This window comes from Mixophyes fleayi, chromosome 2, assembly GCF_038048845.1.
Source record: "Mixophyes fleayi isolate aMixFle1 chromosome 2, aMixFle1.hap1, whole genome shotgun sequence".
Taxonomy (NCBI): Eukaryota; Metazoa; Chordata; class Amphibia; order Anura; family Limnodynastidae; genus Mixophyes; species Mixophyes fleayi.
In genome coordinates, this window is record NC_134403.1 from 28074570 (window position 1) to 28093402 (window position 18833).

The 18833-nt window shown below is 42.8% G+C and overlaps 1 protein-coding gene across 5 annotated transcripts in view; it reads left to right on the top strand.

Annotated features, from left to right (window-relative positions):
* The window catches only part of FAT3 (FAT atypical cadherin 3), a 451200-nt gene that overhangs the window by 418552 nt on the left and 13815 nt on the right, over positions 1-18833 (top strand). For all 5 annotated transcript variants that reach the window (XM_075198718.1, XM_075198719.1, XM_075198721.1 and 2 more), the window contains 3 exons: positions 2308-2442; positions 2897-3054; positions 15920-16388. In XM_075198718.1, the coding sequence (XP_075054819.1) occupies positions 2308-2442; positions 2897-3054; positions 15920-16388 (762 nt within the window). The remainder of the gene's footprint in view (positions 1-2307; positions 2443-2896; positions 3055-15919; positions 16389-18833) is intronic.

The window sequence follows — 18833 nt, forward strand, 5'->3', positions numbered from 1 at the left end:
ATAGGCTTCACCCCCTGATACTTAAATTAGCCTCTCTCCTGTGCGCAGTGCGGATTTCACGAGCGCTAACACTTGATAATCAGTAACTTAAATATTGATTGAAATGTTCCAAGACCGGTAACTAGGATTGAAATGTAAACAGCTATTACTTTTTTTTACTATTATTATTATCCAACATTTATATATTGGCAGCATATTACGTACGATGTAGGGAAAGGTTCCTGTACAAACAGTACATATTTCCTGAGACAAGCGGTATAGAGGTCCCAACCAATTTTCAGTTTACGCCCTAAAATAAAAGAGAAATTTGGGGCTGGGGTGAGATTGAATGAGGAGTAGTTAAGTCATACTTGCCAACTCTCCCGGAATCTCCGGGAGACTCCCGAAATCCGGGTCGGTCTCCCGGGAGAGCAGGCAAGTCTCCCGCATCCGGCAAATACCTGGCCAAAATAATGTGATTCGCGGTGAATCGCGTCATTTTGGCAACATCAATTTCGATGTTGGGGGGCGGGGGCCAAAATGACACAATTGACTGTGCCCCACCCCCTCTCCCAGACTTCAGTGCCTAAAAACAGGCAAGTATGAGTTAAGTAGATCAACTGCAAGGAGATATTTCACCAGGATTAGGAGAAAAATACTCAGGGGCCTATTTAGTGGTGATAGGGCTGTTTTTTTTTTAAACCACAGCGAAAACCTCCTATCACCAGTACTTACTAAGGAAATTTTCCCAGGGTAACTTGGTGACGCTCACCTTCCTGGCGATCCTGGCTGTCAGGGTACTATTGGCGCATCTCTAGCCAGTGTCGGATTCCTCTGATCATGTATGACCCAACTTTAAAAAAAAAAAAAAAAGAAAAAAATTTAAAACTTTCTCCCAAATCTATACTATACTAGAATGTTTTATTCAAATAAATAAATAAAGCTTTTTTTTTTTCTCCTTATCCTGAAATGACAATAACAATATGGCAAATGTACTTGTAGCTCCGCTGTCTGAATAGGCTTTGCCCATGCTTGGTCAGTAGTAACCTCTTGATCATCATCACCATTTATTTATATAGCGCCATCAATTCCGCAGCGCTGTACAGAGAACTCACTCACATCAGTCCCTGCCCCATTGGAGCTTACAGTCTAAATTCCCTAACACACACACACACACACACACACACACACACACACACACTAAGGTCAATTTGTTAGCAACCAATTAACCTACCAGTATGTTTTTGGAATGTGGGAGGAAACCAGAGCACCCGAAGGGAAACCCACGCAAACACGGGAAGAACATACAAACTCCACACAGATAAGGCCATGGTTAATCTCCCAATAATAAATACACCCCTGGGAGAGGAGTTGCAGACATAATCTGTGGAGTATCAGGTGCTTTAAAGCAGAAAGGTGCAGTGTAACCGGGAAGTAATGCAGAATGATAACGACTTCATAGTAAGCTACAGCATGAGACAGATTATCCTCTTCAGCTAAATCTTGTGCCTGAAAAATGTGGTGTAAATCTTGGCTACACAAAGGGGCAATTAATTAATTTAAGCTGGAATGACAACGAGAACTATAATATACAGCTATAACTAAATAACGTTTAGGATGTAAATGAAGCACCTTCCAACTTAATGTAGAGAGATATCAGCTGTGTGTAACTGAGAGGGATGAATGTTCCTGATGGAGAAGAGATACGGGGGGTAAATGTATCAAGCTGCGAGTTTTCTGCGTGTTTGAAAAGTGGATATGTTGCCTACAGCAACCAATCAGATTCTAGGGCCTGATTCATTAAGGATCTTAACTTAAGAAACTTCTTATTTCAGTCTCCTGGACAAAACCATGTTACAATGCAAGGGGTGCAAATTAGTATTCTGTTTTGCACATAAGTTAAATACTGACTGTTTTATCATGTAGCACACAAATACTTGATAGCTTATTTGTATATTTAAATTTAAAGTTGATATTTGTGTGCTACATGAAGAAACAGTCAGTATTTAACTTATGTGCAAAACAGAATACTAATTTGCACCCCTTGCATTGTAACATGAGAGACTGAAATAAGAAGTTTTTTAAGTTAAGATCCTTAATGAATCAGGCTCCTAGTTATCATTTATTTAGTACATTCTATTGGTTGCTATAGGCAACATCTCCACTTTTCAAACCCGCCGGAACCTCGCAGCTTTACCCCAAGATCTTTACAAGGTCTTGTAGAACACAAGAGATCCGGCTCCTTGATTCAAATTCTCTATAATTGTCTTCCCTGCTAATCTCACCCTTTTGGTTGACACGGACTAACCCCGGCTTTGGTTATTACAGGTGGGCTGTGCCCTGGATCCGCAGATCCGTGTCTGAACAAGCCGTGTCCCGAGGATATGCAGTGCGTGGGCTACGAGGTCAGCCGGAGACCCTACATGTGCCAGTGTCCGCCGGGCAAGCTGGGCGAGTGTTCAGGTGAAATCTATTATTCAATACCATATTTTCAAGTGGCCGGAAGCATTAACCAGTCTTCAATATTTAAGACCACAGTTGTCTGTTATCCTAAACCATACTTGCCAACTCTCCTGAAATGTCCGGTAGATTCCCGAAATCCGGATAGGTCTCCCGGACTCTCGGGAGAGCAGGCAAGTATCCTGCATACTGGAATTTATTTGCCATAATGACGCGATTCAAGGTGAATTGCCTCAGTTTGTATCTATATAATGTTTTAATGTTGGATAATGAGAACGGTGGAAGTTTCTGCAATTAACCGATGTGTTAGTTAACTATTTTGTTTTCCAATTATTATTAAAGAAGTGTTGAAAACGTAATACACAAGTGATATTTTACTGTTACAACATACAAGAAACTGAAAAGCAAAGTAAATTGTTTAAAAGAACGATGCTTACGTGCAAAAAATTGATTTCAGGACATACGTCCCTCAGTTTCGCTGGCAACAGTTACATCAAATACCGGGTCTCGGAAAATAGCAAGAAGGATGAATTCAGGTTGGGCTTGCGAATGCGGACTCTGCAGAACAACGCCATAATCATGTACACCAGATCCAATCCATGCATGATTCTGAAGGTAAATGAAATGTCTTTTATGTGTTGGGTGAAGCAAAAATAAGCCCCATCTCCTGGCTTTTCATTCTTTAATAAATATGTCCGAAAGTCTGATAAAATGATAACCACAGTATCTATACGTATATTCACCGCGGGAGGTTATGTTAGCCAACATTCTAATACAATTATGCAGCTTGTAACTTCTCTGAAAGGAGAGGCAAATATACCAAACAGACAAAGGCCCCTGTTTACTGTAATACGATGGGATAACTATGATTTTTTTATCAGCTATAGCGACATTGCAGCAGTACATGTACCGCTTGAATTCTTGTAAGATAGGCTTCCCATTCGCTGGTGCGGTCTGCCACCAATGATAGCCGGCGGGAACTCCGTGATAGATTGGCAGAAATCCTACATTCAGGCATCAGTTCCATTATTTAAAAGTAAAAAAGTGTAATTAAATCGTATTTAAACAAACAAGCACACATTAATAAACTTTTATGTTTATAATAACATTAATATTATTTTAACAGTACTGTGTTAAAAATGCTTAAGTTCTAGAATTATTTTTTTTTTGAACCCCGAAGTGCGGAGTTTCCAGTCACCCAACAAGCCAGTGCTGGGGGCTTGGGACTTTGGACCCTTCCTTGGAGAGGAGGCTAAAAGTCCCCTTAGGGGGGCAAGGGTCTTCGGACTCCCCTTTGCTGGAGCTAGGGAGACAGACAAAAGGCTAGGGCAGTGGATCCCAAACTTTTTCAGTTCAAGGCACCCTTAGGGTCTCCATAATTTTTTCAAGGCACCCCATAGCCAAAATAATTACCAAGTAGTCCCCTGCCTTGCTTACCATTGGCCCTGGCCGAGGTACCCCTTGAGATTGCCGATGCACCCCAGGGAGCCTAGGTACACAGTTTGGGAACCACTGGGCTAGGACACAGGAAAAATAGTGCTACCTGAATAAATGGTTCAGTGTCCGCTGTCACCATGTGCATTTCCAGGCACCCCCGGCTCAGGTCGCTCTGGGGGCACATAGCACCACGTGCTTCAAGCAGCCGACCTCCTCGCCAGAGGTTCTAGTAAAGTCACACTTGTGCCACAGTGTCATAATTGTTAACTATACAAAGCAATAGCGAGTTCCGTCGCTGATGGAAACGCCTGCTTCCCCCTCCAATAGGGATGTTGGCTCTTTGATAAGCAGGAGCCAATAATTATGCCTCAGTGATGTCACTGGCTCAGAGTAAATTAGCCTACATCAGGCCTGGCCAACCTGTGGCTCTTCAGGTGTTGTGAAACTACAAGCTCCAGCATGCTTTGCCAGCAGATAGCCAGCCAGTAGCTGGCAGGGCATTCTGGGACTTGTAGTTTCACAACACCTGGAGTGCCACAAGTAAGCCAATCCTGGCCTACAGTATATAAATATTAGACCCACATAATTGCTGGCTCCACTGTGTGTAGGTTGCATTTTATATTAAACGCACAAAATAAAACCTTTATGTTCTATGTAGATTGTTAACTGTTTCTTTTTGTGTCTTTTGTATGGTGTTTTGTAGTGTATGTGGTGTTTTGTAGTGTATGTGGTGTTTTGGTAGGTTAATTGTTTGCCAGTTGTCTAGATTCCTACCAGCACCAATGATAATAATAACTGATACTAAAACATTGCCATGTTCTGATTTGAGTTCATCTCACTCAGTTACACTTCAGCTTTTAATTAACGATTTGTTTTTTCCCCCGTAAAAGGTATAAAACAGTGTTTAGACCGCATAAAGAGAACATAAACAAATTCTGTGCTCCTCTAGATTTCCATAAAGACCTGTCATTTGCATAATCCACTTACTCTATATAATCTATGCATCTTCTGGCAAAAGTGTTTATTTTTAAATAACTTAAAGGGATGCAAAGCATTGGAGCGCGTTGCCCAGACCACATATCACTGCTGGGACAGCTCAACCTTACAGCATAATTTCAATTAAAGCAGAAACTCTACCGCCACCGAATTATCATGCTCAGCGCACACCTTTATCCTTGTAGCGAATGATACAGAATCTTCCTCTTAATCCTTAAAATAATAAGCCTCATAAATTATAACTGTATAATGGCTTGCGCTGATTCTAGACGTGGTGATGAACAGATTTTCAATTTGGTCCCATTATTTCCTGCAATTTTATGCAAGTAAATATATTTATCCTTACTACTCTGTAGCATATTAAATAGACGGGACATTATATTCCTTATTACTACTGTAAAGAGCACTTGTCATTATGAATTGTTATTCTCTGATTAAATAGAATGTGGACAATTACAGATAAATGTCCACGTAAATGTTCTACTTACATGACCGTCCTTTTCTGATCTTACCAGACAATGTCTGCTTCTCTCTATGCATCCAGGAGTGGATGCCGTTCAGGAGCTTTCATATAAACCTAACAAAGTCCAGGCAGAGCTAACTAGCGAGCTGCGGGCCCCGGTGCGGGGAGGAGGGTACCGGGGCCCCGTTATCTCCATGGGCCCCACCTGCCGCGCCAATGGTAGTTTCGCCGCTATTCAATCCTGTCCTGCGGTGCCTGAAAACTCGTACTGCGCACTACTGATACTTGCGTAGTAAGAGTGTAAATATCCTAGAGATGTTCACTGAGCCCCGTGTTTTGGTTTTGGTTTTGGATCTGGATTAACTTCATGTTTTGGTTTTGGCAAAACCGGCCGTGTGTCTTTTGGTTTTGGATCCCTATTTTTTTTCTAAGACCCCTATTTTTTTTGCTAAAATCATAGAATTTGACTCTTTTTTTTGTTCCTACATTATTGTTATTAACCTCAATAACATTAATTTCCAGTCAGTTCCAGTCAATTTTTGTCAAGTGACAAGAACACAGCTACCCCTCCTGTTTCTGTAGGAGCAATGGCACTGAGCAATGTCACTGGAGACTGGAGAGTGAGAAGAACACTGCTACCCCTGTTTCTGTGTGAGCAATGGCGCTGGATCTCCTGAGGAGGGAGGTACTTATGGAATCAAAAACCCGCGAGATCTGACAATGCAACTATGGCGTTTTGCCTCGATTCAGATCCCAGGAAGCGCGAAAGTACCGAGCTGGATCGCAAGCCTACTCGGATCCCCTAAGTTCGAGAGCATCTCTAATTGTAATCATGTTCATACTAGAGGTGTCCATACTTACAGTTTTGAGTGCTAGTCTGTACAACGGTGGTTTACTTTACAAGTACATACAGATCACGGTGACCTAGGGATCATTGATCCCTAAATTCACTGTGTAAACCTATTGACATACTAAGCCTGAAAATCTGTAGATGCCAGAGGGAAGATCCAAGGGGCAGGTTCGTTGTGCATGACAGCGCCATTCCCGCGGCCAAGATAAAGCGAATTACGGGATCATGGTCCTTGTGACTTTGCAAGGACATTTGGGCGGGATCAAGGAAGGGACGCCTACGTCCTTCTCCCGGAAAGTCTCCAAGACACTCCGGGAGAGTAGGCAGGAATGACCTCTGTGTGAAACTGTCTTAATCTGTCTGCTGCTTCCACAGCTGTCATTTCCATTCTAAAGCCATTGGCTATATTATGTAAATGAGAAGCAGGAGACAGATTCAACAGCTTCCTAGTTTTATAAAAACAAAAGGGGGTTCTTGTAAATGTGCTTTTGGCAAGTGGTTAAATAAATGAATTACAAATTAATTACAACAGTCATTCGAACACACACTTATCTTCACAGGTCCCTATTTTATACCATTTAAACACCATTGTAATTTCGTGTCAGGGTGACCAGAGCGTGATAAACCACATTAGAAAGCTGCAATCTACATCACCTCGCAAAACCAAATCAATGTAATTCTCTCCCCTGCATAATATAACACAGAAAAGTTAAAAAGCCTTCTCATGCAGACCATCCCCAGGGCCACACAGCCGCTTATATGACTTATTCCCTGTGCAAACTCTTTGAAGGTTTTTTTAAAAAGCTTTTGTATGCAAATTGGAAGTTTGCGATGGAACCGCTCGGCAGAACAGGGCTTTCAGGTCATTACAATTAATTAAAGCTGGAAATTGTATTTTCCTGCAGCTTAGATTTCTCTAAACTTCAGTCAGATAAAAGCAGCAATAGAAGTGAAGCCGTATTATGTGGTGCGAGGAACATTTAAAGCGAAAGAAAGTGCACAAAGGAGAAACTGTGATTTCTTTTAACCTCAATTTTAACCTTAACTATATTCAAGAAGAGGTCTATAGAAGGGAGACTTGTGAAGATGTTTTTGCTTTGCTGATTGTTTAACAACGACACAAAGGCTGATCCCGTCCAAGCGCTGACTTCATTGCAGAGACAGATACACAAGATTACGGGGTATATTTGCTAAACTGCAGGGTTGAATAAGAGATGTTGCCTATAGCAACCAATCAGATTGTAGCTGTCATTTTGTATAATGTACTAAATAAATAACTAGAATCTGATTGGTTGCTATAGGCAACATCCCCAGTTTTTCAAACCCGCAGTTTAGTAAATGTACCGCCTGCATTTCCACGGCTGTCCTGCTTATCAGTCCCTCTCTCCCTTGGTTTCTGCAAAACGGACCGTCGTAACGAATTAGCATTTTGTTATTGCTGACTGATAATCTTGGGCACATACAACCAGCAATTACAATCTCTGTGCTCTAGACTGTGTCTGAGGTTTACGCGCAGACATGAAACTGCCTGTCTCCTATTTCCCCAGTGGTCTAGTGGGGTAGTGACGCGGCTGCACATGCGCTGCGTAGGGACAGATGTAATACAAGTGACCTGAGGCTTTTATAAAAGTGAAATCCTCTCCCATAACCTTTCTGCAGGGAGGTGCAGTGTCCCAAAAAGCTTACACCCTGCATACATCTATATAAGGTTACTGCTCAATATACATGCATAAGACTTTTGTACTACCTGATTGCTGCTGCAGCCGTTAACCCTGTGCGTACCTGCATTACTATTACCGTTACAAGTATTCAAACAAACCAACAACTCGGTTAAGTTTAAACGTGTGCAGATCGACATCCGTATCCAACACTGCTGACGCCTTACAGACACCAAAGGTTCCGCCAATACAGCCAATCGCACGGGGGGTGAGTATCTCGCGAACGGCCAGGTCCTGGACGCTAGACCTGTGACGTTTGGTGGATGGTGGGAATTATACCATGTTTTCATATGTGCCTGGAGTTCTTCATTCTCATTACTAACATGTCAAGGACTAGGGATAATGTCAGGTCCCAACCATGATCCTGAGAGAGTTTAGATATATTTGAGTTAGACGATGACCCAACAGTGGAACCGGTGGCAGCTCCCGGCTGTCTGCCCCCAGTGCGGGAGTTCTAGCGGCAGTTCCGGGGTATGGAGGTTAAGAATGACTGGCATAGGCAAACCAAGGGGGGTGGGGGAATTGGTTCCTATTGTCTGGAAACCCCCCTCCAAGCCTGGGGCACTGTATAATTGAGGTGGCTGGACCCTACCCCGCTTCATACGGATCTGCTTGAGAAGGGAGAGCTGCGTGCACCTAACAGTAGTGCACGCAGCATTGTCCATGTATATTATGGGGCTAGAAAGAGTTGGAGAGCAGCCAAGCACTGTCTAATATTATAGCCACGCCCCCATGCATGCTGGTCACACCCACTGGCGGAGTGGTGTGGAACCCCCCCTCTACAAATCCTGCATTTGCCCCTGACTGGGCATTTGGGCCATTATAGGTTATTTCGGACTACACTGGGCATTTGGGTTTGTAAATTATAGTAGCTCTTATTAATGATTGTGACCTCCAGAATCCTTTATATCTGTCTCCTATTATTTGGCAGTCTCAAACATCAAAAATCCAAGATACAATGAGTATTTACACTACACTGTAAGAAAAATAGTCGTGAAGTCACGGTTTAAATAAATGTCCAGCTTGCCTGACACATTTTCCTGGGAAATCATTATACGGCATATGGAAAGGGTTGTATCCTTCCTCCCAACATCTGTCGGTGAAATGAAGGAGGTTAAGAAGTATAATGAGATTAGAGGATTTAGGCCGGAATCCTAATTTGTTACGAAATCACCTTCAGCTTTTGGCCCAGCTCTACCTATTACTTATTTGTATTTTTTTGTATTTTTTTTTTTTACAGACTGCTCATCTGTGCAGTAAATTAAATCTTTTTGGCATGTAGTTAGGGTAATGTGTTACCAGGCATGCCTTAAATCTTTCCTTTTATTAATACGCTTAGTGTTTTTACTGTGTGTTGGCAAAACTCGGAGCTTGGATCGTCTCCCGGCTGTGACTTGGTTGGGAAACAGGCAACATTTTAATTAGATACACTCGCTGTAAAGTACACACGTGAAACATAATATATTCTTCTGAACAGTTCCCTTGATATCTTGTAAGCATTAAGTATATGTACTTGCAGATGGACCTTATACGACTGATGTACTCCCAAAGGTATTTTTATAACGTGCCTTTCGATAAACACAGATGATGTGCAGAAGCTGTAGGGTAGGGTCTGCTGGAACCCACGGAGGTTTAGGGGTATTCAAAAACAATACAACTGATGGAATCTCTGTATTGCACCCTATTTCCGTCACCCGTGTGTGAATCAGTTCTATGTACTTAGTATTGGTAGTGTATTCATACTTGCCAACTGTTCCTCGTTGGCTTCAGGGAGATCCCGGGGGAGGTGGGCGTGCGGGGGCGGGGCATGACAAATTGCATCATTTTGGCCCCGCTCCCTAAACGATTGGGGCTAAGATGACACAATATTTGAGTCTTTTAAGCCCCGTCCCCGCCACTTATCTATTGCAGGGCGAGAACCGGGAGGTCTCCCAGAAATGTGGGAGTCTCCCGGACATTCCGGGAGAGTAGGCAACTATGCGTTAAAGAAAAGCAGCTAATGAATCTCTACAGACTGAAGTGTCTTTTACATTTCTGTCTCCATTACTGGAGTCACGTTGTCTTACCTGTCAGTCTTTGATTAAATCTTGGTCTCCATGAAAATGGCCGCCTCCATAGGGATCAATACATGGACATAGGACACAATTTCTGAACAGTGTCATCATGCCACAGATGGCGAAGCCAACCACGTCTTGTACTGGCTCAGCATCAGGGAGAATGCCAGACTCTTCAGGGAGTGAGGGAGATCACCCCTATTTCAGGGAGTCTCCCTGACATTCAGGGAGAGTTGGCCAATATGGTGTATAACCATAATGTCTCTTTTAGCTATATCCCTACACAAAAGACATAGTAATATGATTTGCTGCTGCCTATATTAAGACTGAAGGTCAGGGACGTTGTAAGAAATAAATGGGCCTTTGTACAAGATTGGTGCTTGGGTCTCCCCCTACCTCCCCATATACATACATACCTACCAAGAAGACTTGAAACAGGGTTGCACAAAAAGGGGACATGGACAGTCTACACAGGAGCAGAGCCCTGTTACAATAGGAGTGTACTTAAGTAAAGAAAACCTCCGGCACTGAGCTGCAGTTGGTTAGAATTAAAGAGTAATCACAGCTGTAAGGTGGGATATTGCCAAATCCCACTGAGAAAGTAGTGAAAGGAAAAAAAAAGATTTATAGCGCTGAAACCTCAACTGGGACAAATTAAAAGCAATTTTAAAAATTAGAATGTTCTAACAATGACAGAATTACAATAATGCTCAGTTTGATCAAAGGTAGATACATTTATTGAAAAACCAATAACACACCTGTAACTTGCAATGCACTAAAAATCTACTATAGTCTGAGAACAAGTAGTGACCATTAGAAGTAGCCAAGAATAATGACTCAGAAAAGCAGATAGGTGAGCTGTAAGTAAGGCAAAAAAAGGAGCAAATGTTTTCCCAGGGACAAACCATGTTGCAATGCAAGGGGGGGGGCAAATTAGTTTATTATTTTGCACTTAAGTTAAATATTGGCCGTTTTTCATGTAGCACACACATACTTGATAGCTTGGTTTTTACACTGAAATTTAAAGTTGATCTAGGACATATCCTACCCCAACTATAAATCTGTCCCCTCATTTTAAATCCCCCTCCCCTCCAATGCAACATGGTTTTGCCCAGTTGCAAAGTTACTCCTTTGTTATGCTTTGTTCTCCTTAATGATTCAGGTCTTTTGACAACCTTGAGGGAATGTAGATCCCAGTTTATATATATATATATATACATTATAATATATGATTGAAAGAGTTCAATTCTCCTTAGCTTTTAAAGAAGCCAATGAGGCCATGTAGCCGGTTCCATGTATGTTATGTTGTTAGTTGTTAATAAATGTATCCACTATTGATCAATCTGTTTGTGAGTATTACTGTAACAATTCTGCCATAGTTAGACTACTCCAATTTCGTCAACTATTTTTAAATTGTACCGTGCAGATACCAATTGACAGCGCAGAAGTAAATATTTTTCCTTACTAAAGTGGCATGCCAGATTCCTCCTGGGGCGTGCCCAGAGCTCCGGAAGGTGCAGTGGTTAGTAGAGGTGCAGTGGTTAGAAGAGGTGCAGTGGTTGGAAGAGGAGCAGTGGTTGGAAGAGGTAAAGTGGTTAGAAGGGGTGCAGTGGTTGGAAGAGGAGCAGTGGTTAGATGAGGTATAGTGGTTAGAAGGGGTGCAGTGGTTAGAAGAGGTGCAGTGGTTGGAAGAGGAGCAGTGGTTAGAAGAGGAGCAGTGGTTGGAAGAGGAGCAGTGGTTAGAAGAGGTATAGTGGTTAGAAGAAGTGCAGTGGTTAGAAGAAGTGCAGTGGTTAGAAGAGGAGCAGTGGTTAGAAGAGGTGCAGTGGTTAGAAGAGGAGCAGTGGTTAGAAGAGGTGTAGTGGTTAGAAGAGGTGCAGTGGTTGGAAGAGGTGCAGTGGTTAGAAGGGGTGCAGTGGTTAGAAGAGGTGCAGTGGTTGGAAGAGGAGCAGTGGTTAGAAGAGGAGCACTGGTTAGAAGAGGTGCAGTGGTTAGAAGAGGAGCAGTGGTTGGAAGAGGAGCAGTGGTTGGAAGAGGTGTAGTGGTTAGAAGAGGTGCAGTGGTTGGAAGAGGAGCAGTGGTTAGAAGAGGTGCAGTGGTTAGAAGAGGTGCAGTGGTTAGAAGGGGTGCAGTGGTTAGAAGAGGTACAGTGGTTAGAAGAGGTGCAGTGGTTAGAAGGGGTGCAGTGGTTAGAAGAGGTGCAGTGGTTAGAAGGGGTGCAGTGGTTAGAAGGGGTGCAGTGGTTAGAAGAGGTACAGTGTCTCACCACTTCCTTCACACAGATATTGTTTGCTGCCTCTTTAAGGCTCCCCTTCCTATTGTGTCCTTACTCCCCCGAGTCCTTTCTGTATCTTTTCCCCTTTTTAACGTATCTCTGATAGAAACATAGAATTTGACGGCACATAAGATCCACTTGACCCATCCAGTCTGCCCATTTTTTAACCTTTGGTAACCTCACACCCTATTTGATCCTTTGCTATTTGTAAGGATATCCTTATGTCTATCCCAAGCATGTTTAAATTGCTCTACTGTATTAGCCTCTACCACCTCTGATGGGAGGCTATTCCACTTATCCACTACACTGTCTGTGAAGTAATTTTTCCTAGCTAAAATCTGTAATCTCTCGCTCTCTACTGGTATTTTTCCATCACTATTCAAGCACACAGTGATTACTTCTATTCTAAAAAAACTAAATTCTGACTCAAACTCTCTCTCAAATTACCTCCCCATCTCCCAGCTCCCATACCACTCTATGCTTCTTGAGAGAATTGCCTACACTCGTCTCTCGCGTTTCCTTTCTGCAAACAACCTATTGGATCCTCTTCAGTCAGGCTCTCGCTCTCAACACTCCACAGAGACTGCACTGACCAAGGTTGTCAATGATCTGATCACTGCTAAAACTAAAGGTGATTTCTCTATTCTAATTCTCCTGGATCTCTCGGCTGCATTTGACACTGTTGACCACTCTCTCCTCATACAGACGCTACATTTCCTAGGTCTTAAATACACTGTTCTATCCTGGTTCTCATCCTACCTCTTTAATCGCTCTTTCAGTGTTAATTTCTCTGGATCCACCTCTGCTCCGCTTCCTTTATCAGTTGGAGTACCACAAGGCTCAGTCCTAGGTCCTCTGCTATTCTCTATCTACACCACTTGTCTTGGAAAACTAATAAGTTCCTTTGGATTTCAGTATCATCTCTATGCGAATGATACACAAATGTATCTATCCTCTCCTGATCTATCGACATCTGTGTTGTCCCGTGTAACTGACTGTCTTTCTGCCATTTCATCTTGGATGTCTTCTCGCCAACTCAAACTCAATCTTTCAAAAACAGAATTAATAATATTTCCTCCCAACAATAAAAGCTTCCTGCCTGACATTTCTATTTCTGTTGATAACATGACCATAAATCCCACCCCACAAGCTTGCTGCCTAGGTGTAATCCTTGACTCACAACTATCCTTTGTTCCCCACATCGACTCTATATTTACATCATGTTACATACATCTAAAAAACATTTCCAGAATACGCACATATCTGACACAAGACACTGCAAAAACTTTAATTCATGCACTTATCATCTCCCGCATTGACTATTGTTTTTCCCTCCTTACTGGTCTTCTCAAAATCAGACTCAAGCTCCTACAATCTATTTTGCACACAGCGGCTAGATTGATTTCCCTTGCAAATTGTTTTTCGTCTGAAGAGTCACTCTGTATATCTCTACATTGGTTGCCTGTTTCTTAAAGAGCCCAATATAAAATTCTTCTACTAACATACAAAATTGCACCGACATACATCTCCTCACGTCTCAAAATATCTCCCAACTCGACACCTCCGTTCTGCACAAGATCTGCATCTCTCTTCCACTCTCATCACTTCCTCCCATTCTCGGTTACAGGACTTTTTTCGGGCTGCACCCACTTTATGGAATTCACTCCCTTGCACCACAAGACTTTCCTCTAGTCTTCAAACCTTCAAGCGTTCTCTGAAAACCCACCTCTTCAGGCAAGCTTATAATATTCCTCTACCACAATCTTAATCTCCCTAGGTTACCCTATTACCACCCTCTGCACAGCTAACACAAGACATCAACCCTCTGACCAACATAGTTGTGTGACTGAGCATACAGCCCACTAGATACTTTGTAACCTTTGCATTCTAGCTGGACAAATATTCAATATAATGTAGTACTTACCCTTCTTAACTCTCTGTATGTATGTATTACCCAGTATTCTTTTATTACTGTTTGTTCCCAATTGTAAAGCGCTACGGAATCTGCTGGCGTTATATAAATAAATAATGATGATGAGGGTCCCTCAGACACAGAGAAGCCCCATGGTAGTGACCTGTTCAGTAGATTTTGAGAACCACCTGCTGCTGACTTCTTCCTGGAGTGCTGGGTCAGTCATACCTACCTACTTTCCCGAAATGCCATCCTCCCGAATCCTGCTTCTTTCTTGTGAGGGGATGATGGGGGTATCTTGATGACGAGGACACGATTTATGGCATAGTGCATAGGTGGGCGGAGCTTGATGAGTTGCATCATGCCATCGTGGTCCCGCCCCTACCGAGTGATGCGTCATCGCACCACCTGTACTTGGCCCTCATACTTTGGTCCCAAAAAGCAAACAAGTACGGTGTCATTGCACGATGTGGCCCATTTAGAAAGCCTCCTACAACTGCAAAGCAGACCAGAAAACCCTGAGCCCATGTAGCTTATCTGTGCTCCTTTAAATGGGCACTTAAAATTCATCTATTCCTCAAAGCTTTCCAACTGTCCACCTAACCATCTCACCATCTCACCATGCTTGATCTCCTCATCTCTCTCTTCCCCTGCCCTTTACTCCTCGCTCCTCTTGTGCTAGATCCCCTCCACTGACTCCACTGTCTGTTTCCCCCCCCCTTAGGATGTAAGGACCCTCTTCCCTCCTGTCTCTATACCTATTCTTCTGCTCCGTCACTGTGCAAGCTATGCTTGGAGTTATTGGAGTCTTGGTTTTACTTGTTTATTGTTCCGTTATGTTTTACCCTGTATGGTCAACTGTTTGTACTCTGTACGGCGCTGTGGAAACCTTGTGGAGCACTATAAATAAAGGAGAGCCTCTGATCCGGTTATTTAACGTGTGTCTGTACAGCAGCTATTTTATGGGCTTAACCAATATTCATGAGAACGTGTCTGTAATCACTGATACCAAATGCCTCCTATCATCATCATCAGCTATTTATATAGCGCCACTAATTCTGCAGCGCTGTACAGAGAACTCACTCACATCAGTCCCTGCCCAATAGGAGCTTACAGTCTAAATTCCCTAACATACACACACAGACACAGAGACACTCGGGTCAATTTGGTAGCAGCCAATTAACCTACCAGTATGTTTTTGGAGTGTGGGAGGAAACCGGAGCACCCGGAAGAAACCCAGGCAAACACGGGGAGAACACACAAACTCTACACAGATAAGGCCATGGTCAGGAATCGAACTCATGACCCCAGTGCTGTGAGGCAGAAGTGCTAACCACTGAGCTGCCATGCTGCCCACATATATATATTCATCAGGGAATCCTCTGTGATGTCTCTGGTTCCTAAAATTGCATTAAAATATATCTTGATAACTCTGTCACCACAAATGACATAATGTGTTGCTGTGGTGTTTCCTCTGAGCCGGTTAATATCAAACTTTTCAAACGTCAAAGCAGCACAATGAGAACCCGTCAACTGTACCTGCAGATATTATGATATGATTTGTGTTTGAGTGGTGCACAAACTAATTCAGGTCTTTTGGCTGCGTGCTTGGTGTAACCTCAGAGGAGGGTGATGTGTTTTTATCTCATCGCAGCCATTTATGCATCTGGCCCCACATAATTCACCCAGCGCTGATTGTTTTCGAGTGATAAATATACACATTTCACACTCTACGTTTTCTTTTGTTCCCTTGTTTTGTTTCTGTTCTGCTGCAGATTGTCGACGGTAAGCTGTGGTTCCAATTGGACTGTGGCAGCGGCCCAGGAATCCTGGGAATTTCTGGCAGGACGGTTAATGATGGGAATTGGCACTCTGTCTTTTTGGAGCTGAATCGGAATTTCACAAGCTTGTCGCTGGATGATAGCTACGTGGAGCGTCGCAAAGCGCCTCTTTATTTCCAGACCCTCAGCGCTGATAGCTCAATTTATTTTGGAGCTCAGGTGCAAGTGGAAAATGTCCGAAGCCTGACTGACAAGAGGAGTACACAGGTCTTGGGAGGTTTCCAGGGATGCCTGGATTCAGTCATCTTGAATAACAATGAACTGCCACTTCAAAACAAGAGGAGCAGCTTTGCAGAAGTGGTCGGCTTGACTGAATTAAAGCTTGGCTGTGTGTTGTATCCTGATGCTTGCGAGGAGAAGCCGTGCCAGAACGGAGGAAGTTGTACAAGTGTGCCATCTGGTGGTAAATACATAATACTGCATGTTATTTTCATTTTTATTTCCACTAAACACAAAGGGCCTGACTCATCTTCGAACACAATCTTGGGCCTGATTCATTAGTGATCTTATCTTGTGCAAAAGTTAAGATGCTTATTTTTAAGAAGAAATGGGGAGATAAGAGTAATTAACCTACTAGTATGTTTTTTGGAGTGTGGGAGGAAACCGGAGCACCCGGAGGAAACCCACGCAAACACGGGGAGAACATACAAACTCCACACAGATAAGGCCATGGTCGAGAATCGAACTCATGACCCCAGCGCTGTGAGGCAGAGGTGCTAACCACTAGGCCACCACACTGTCCACGGCCACATGTTTCTGTAAGTGCAAAACGGCTCATTGTACAGTTGCTCCTAGATTCACCCCAGTATATTGCTTTGAGGAACAATATGCGGCATTTGCTGGTCATCAGGATAAGTGGAGGTGTTTCCCAGCAACCAATCAGATTCTAGATATCATTTATCAGTACATTCTAGAACAGTGAAGGGCAGTTGGTGGCCCCAGGGCCACATGCGGCCCACCCAGCCTAAACCTGCGGCCCCCAGCTCCTTCCTACTTTATTGTCACATATGTTTGTTATAGCGTCTAACATTTGTTTGAAATGCCTACTAATATGTTATTACAGGTAGGTGTCTCTTTCTTTGCTTAAATATATTGTTTTCAGTTATTACTGAGTTAGAGGGCTTCATCGTGAGGCCACGGATGTGTATCAGGTTGCCAGTCACTGATCTAGAAAATGATAGCTGGAATCTGATTGGTTGCTATGGGCAGCACCTGCACTTTTACTTTTTACAAAATTTGATAAATCTGCCCCTAAGTGTTTCTTTATCTCAAGATTACTAGCGTTATTTATTGTCAATTTAATAGTACTAAACTGTGTTAGAAAAACTAAAAATTATCAGCACCAATATTTTTAAGCACTAGGTAAAAGAAGGTTATATATCATCAAGGTAGAGCACAAACATTTTTATTTGTCTCTAATTATTCTCTAGCAGACATTACAAACCGTCCAGTAAGTGGTTGAGTATTACTAGAGTTTGTGTGTCAGGAGGTAAGTAGGAGGTAAACCTTAATTTGGATAAATGCTGGTCTATTACAATGGTGTTTAATGTCTCAATAGCATGTTTTAGGAGGGAATTGTACCGTCCAGGGCGGAAATCACAGCTGCCTCAAGCATGTTAGTCTCGGATCGGTGCTCACATGAGCGTCTCAGATTTTAATTTCAAAATGATGGGAGTCCCATAAAATGATTTAATTAGGACTAGACCAGTGTTGGCTAACCTGTGACACTCCAGGTGTTGTGAAACTACAAGTCCCAGCATGCTTTGCCAACATATAGCAGCTTATTGCTGGAAGGGCATGCTGGGACTTGTAGTTTCACAACACCTGGATTGTCACAGGTTAGCCAACACTGGACTAGGCTATATCACCGTGTACATGATGCACACAGCGCCATCTAGTGTCTGCTGCTTAACGTTCATCATAACAGGACAAGTATTACCACTAGCAAGATCAAGTTGCATTAATAATTTATGTAACGATGGTTAATTCTTGCACTGGTTTTTTTGATAAATTAGAGGTAGGCAACCTGTAGCTCTCCAGCTTCTGTGGAACTACAAGCCCCAGCATGCACTGCTACCCAGCCAGCAGCTGAAATTTTAATATGTACAATGGTTGCTAGGCAATATTAGTTCAATGTGTTACCTCTTGTCCTTAGGCACCTTTTTGTTCCTCTATTTTGCTCATACTTACCTGCTCTCCCGGGAATGTCCGGGAGACTCCGGAATTTCGGGTAATTCTGGGCCAATGGGAGAGAGGCCTTTCTCCTGGTTAGCGCTGTGAAGCTGGCGGGACGGGGACCTCAGTGACGTGATTCACAGCGAATTGTGTAATGATGGTCCGTCCCCCTCTGCAACAGGATAATATTACAGAAAGCTTATCCTGTGTACACAACATACAGCTGGTTTCTTGATCCCCGGGGTCACCATCTGTCCTCATTTATAAAGAACCTACATTTACAGATCAGTATCCTAAGAACTAGTCCACAACAGCTGGAGATCCCTTAGTTGCCTAGACCTGAACTAAATCTACATTCACACCATTGTTTCAGCCTGTACATGTAGTTTAATATCCCTAAGACAATGTTTTTATTTACCAAGTTTAAATATGCATAATATACAAACCATTAAAGGAATACAATATATGCTTGTTTTGCTTTAGTATAAACTACTATAATTCATATTTAAACTCTTCTCTGTCACTCTCAACAACCATCTTATATCATTAGGTCTAACCTTGCAGTCTAAATTCCCTAACACACAGACTAGGGTCAATTTGATAACAGCCAATTAACCTACCAGTATGTTTTTGGAGTGTGGGAGGAAACCGGAGCACCCGGAGGGAACCCAGG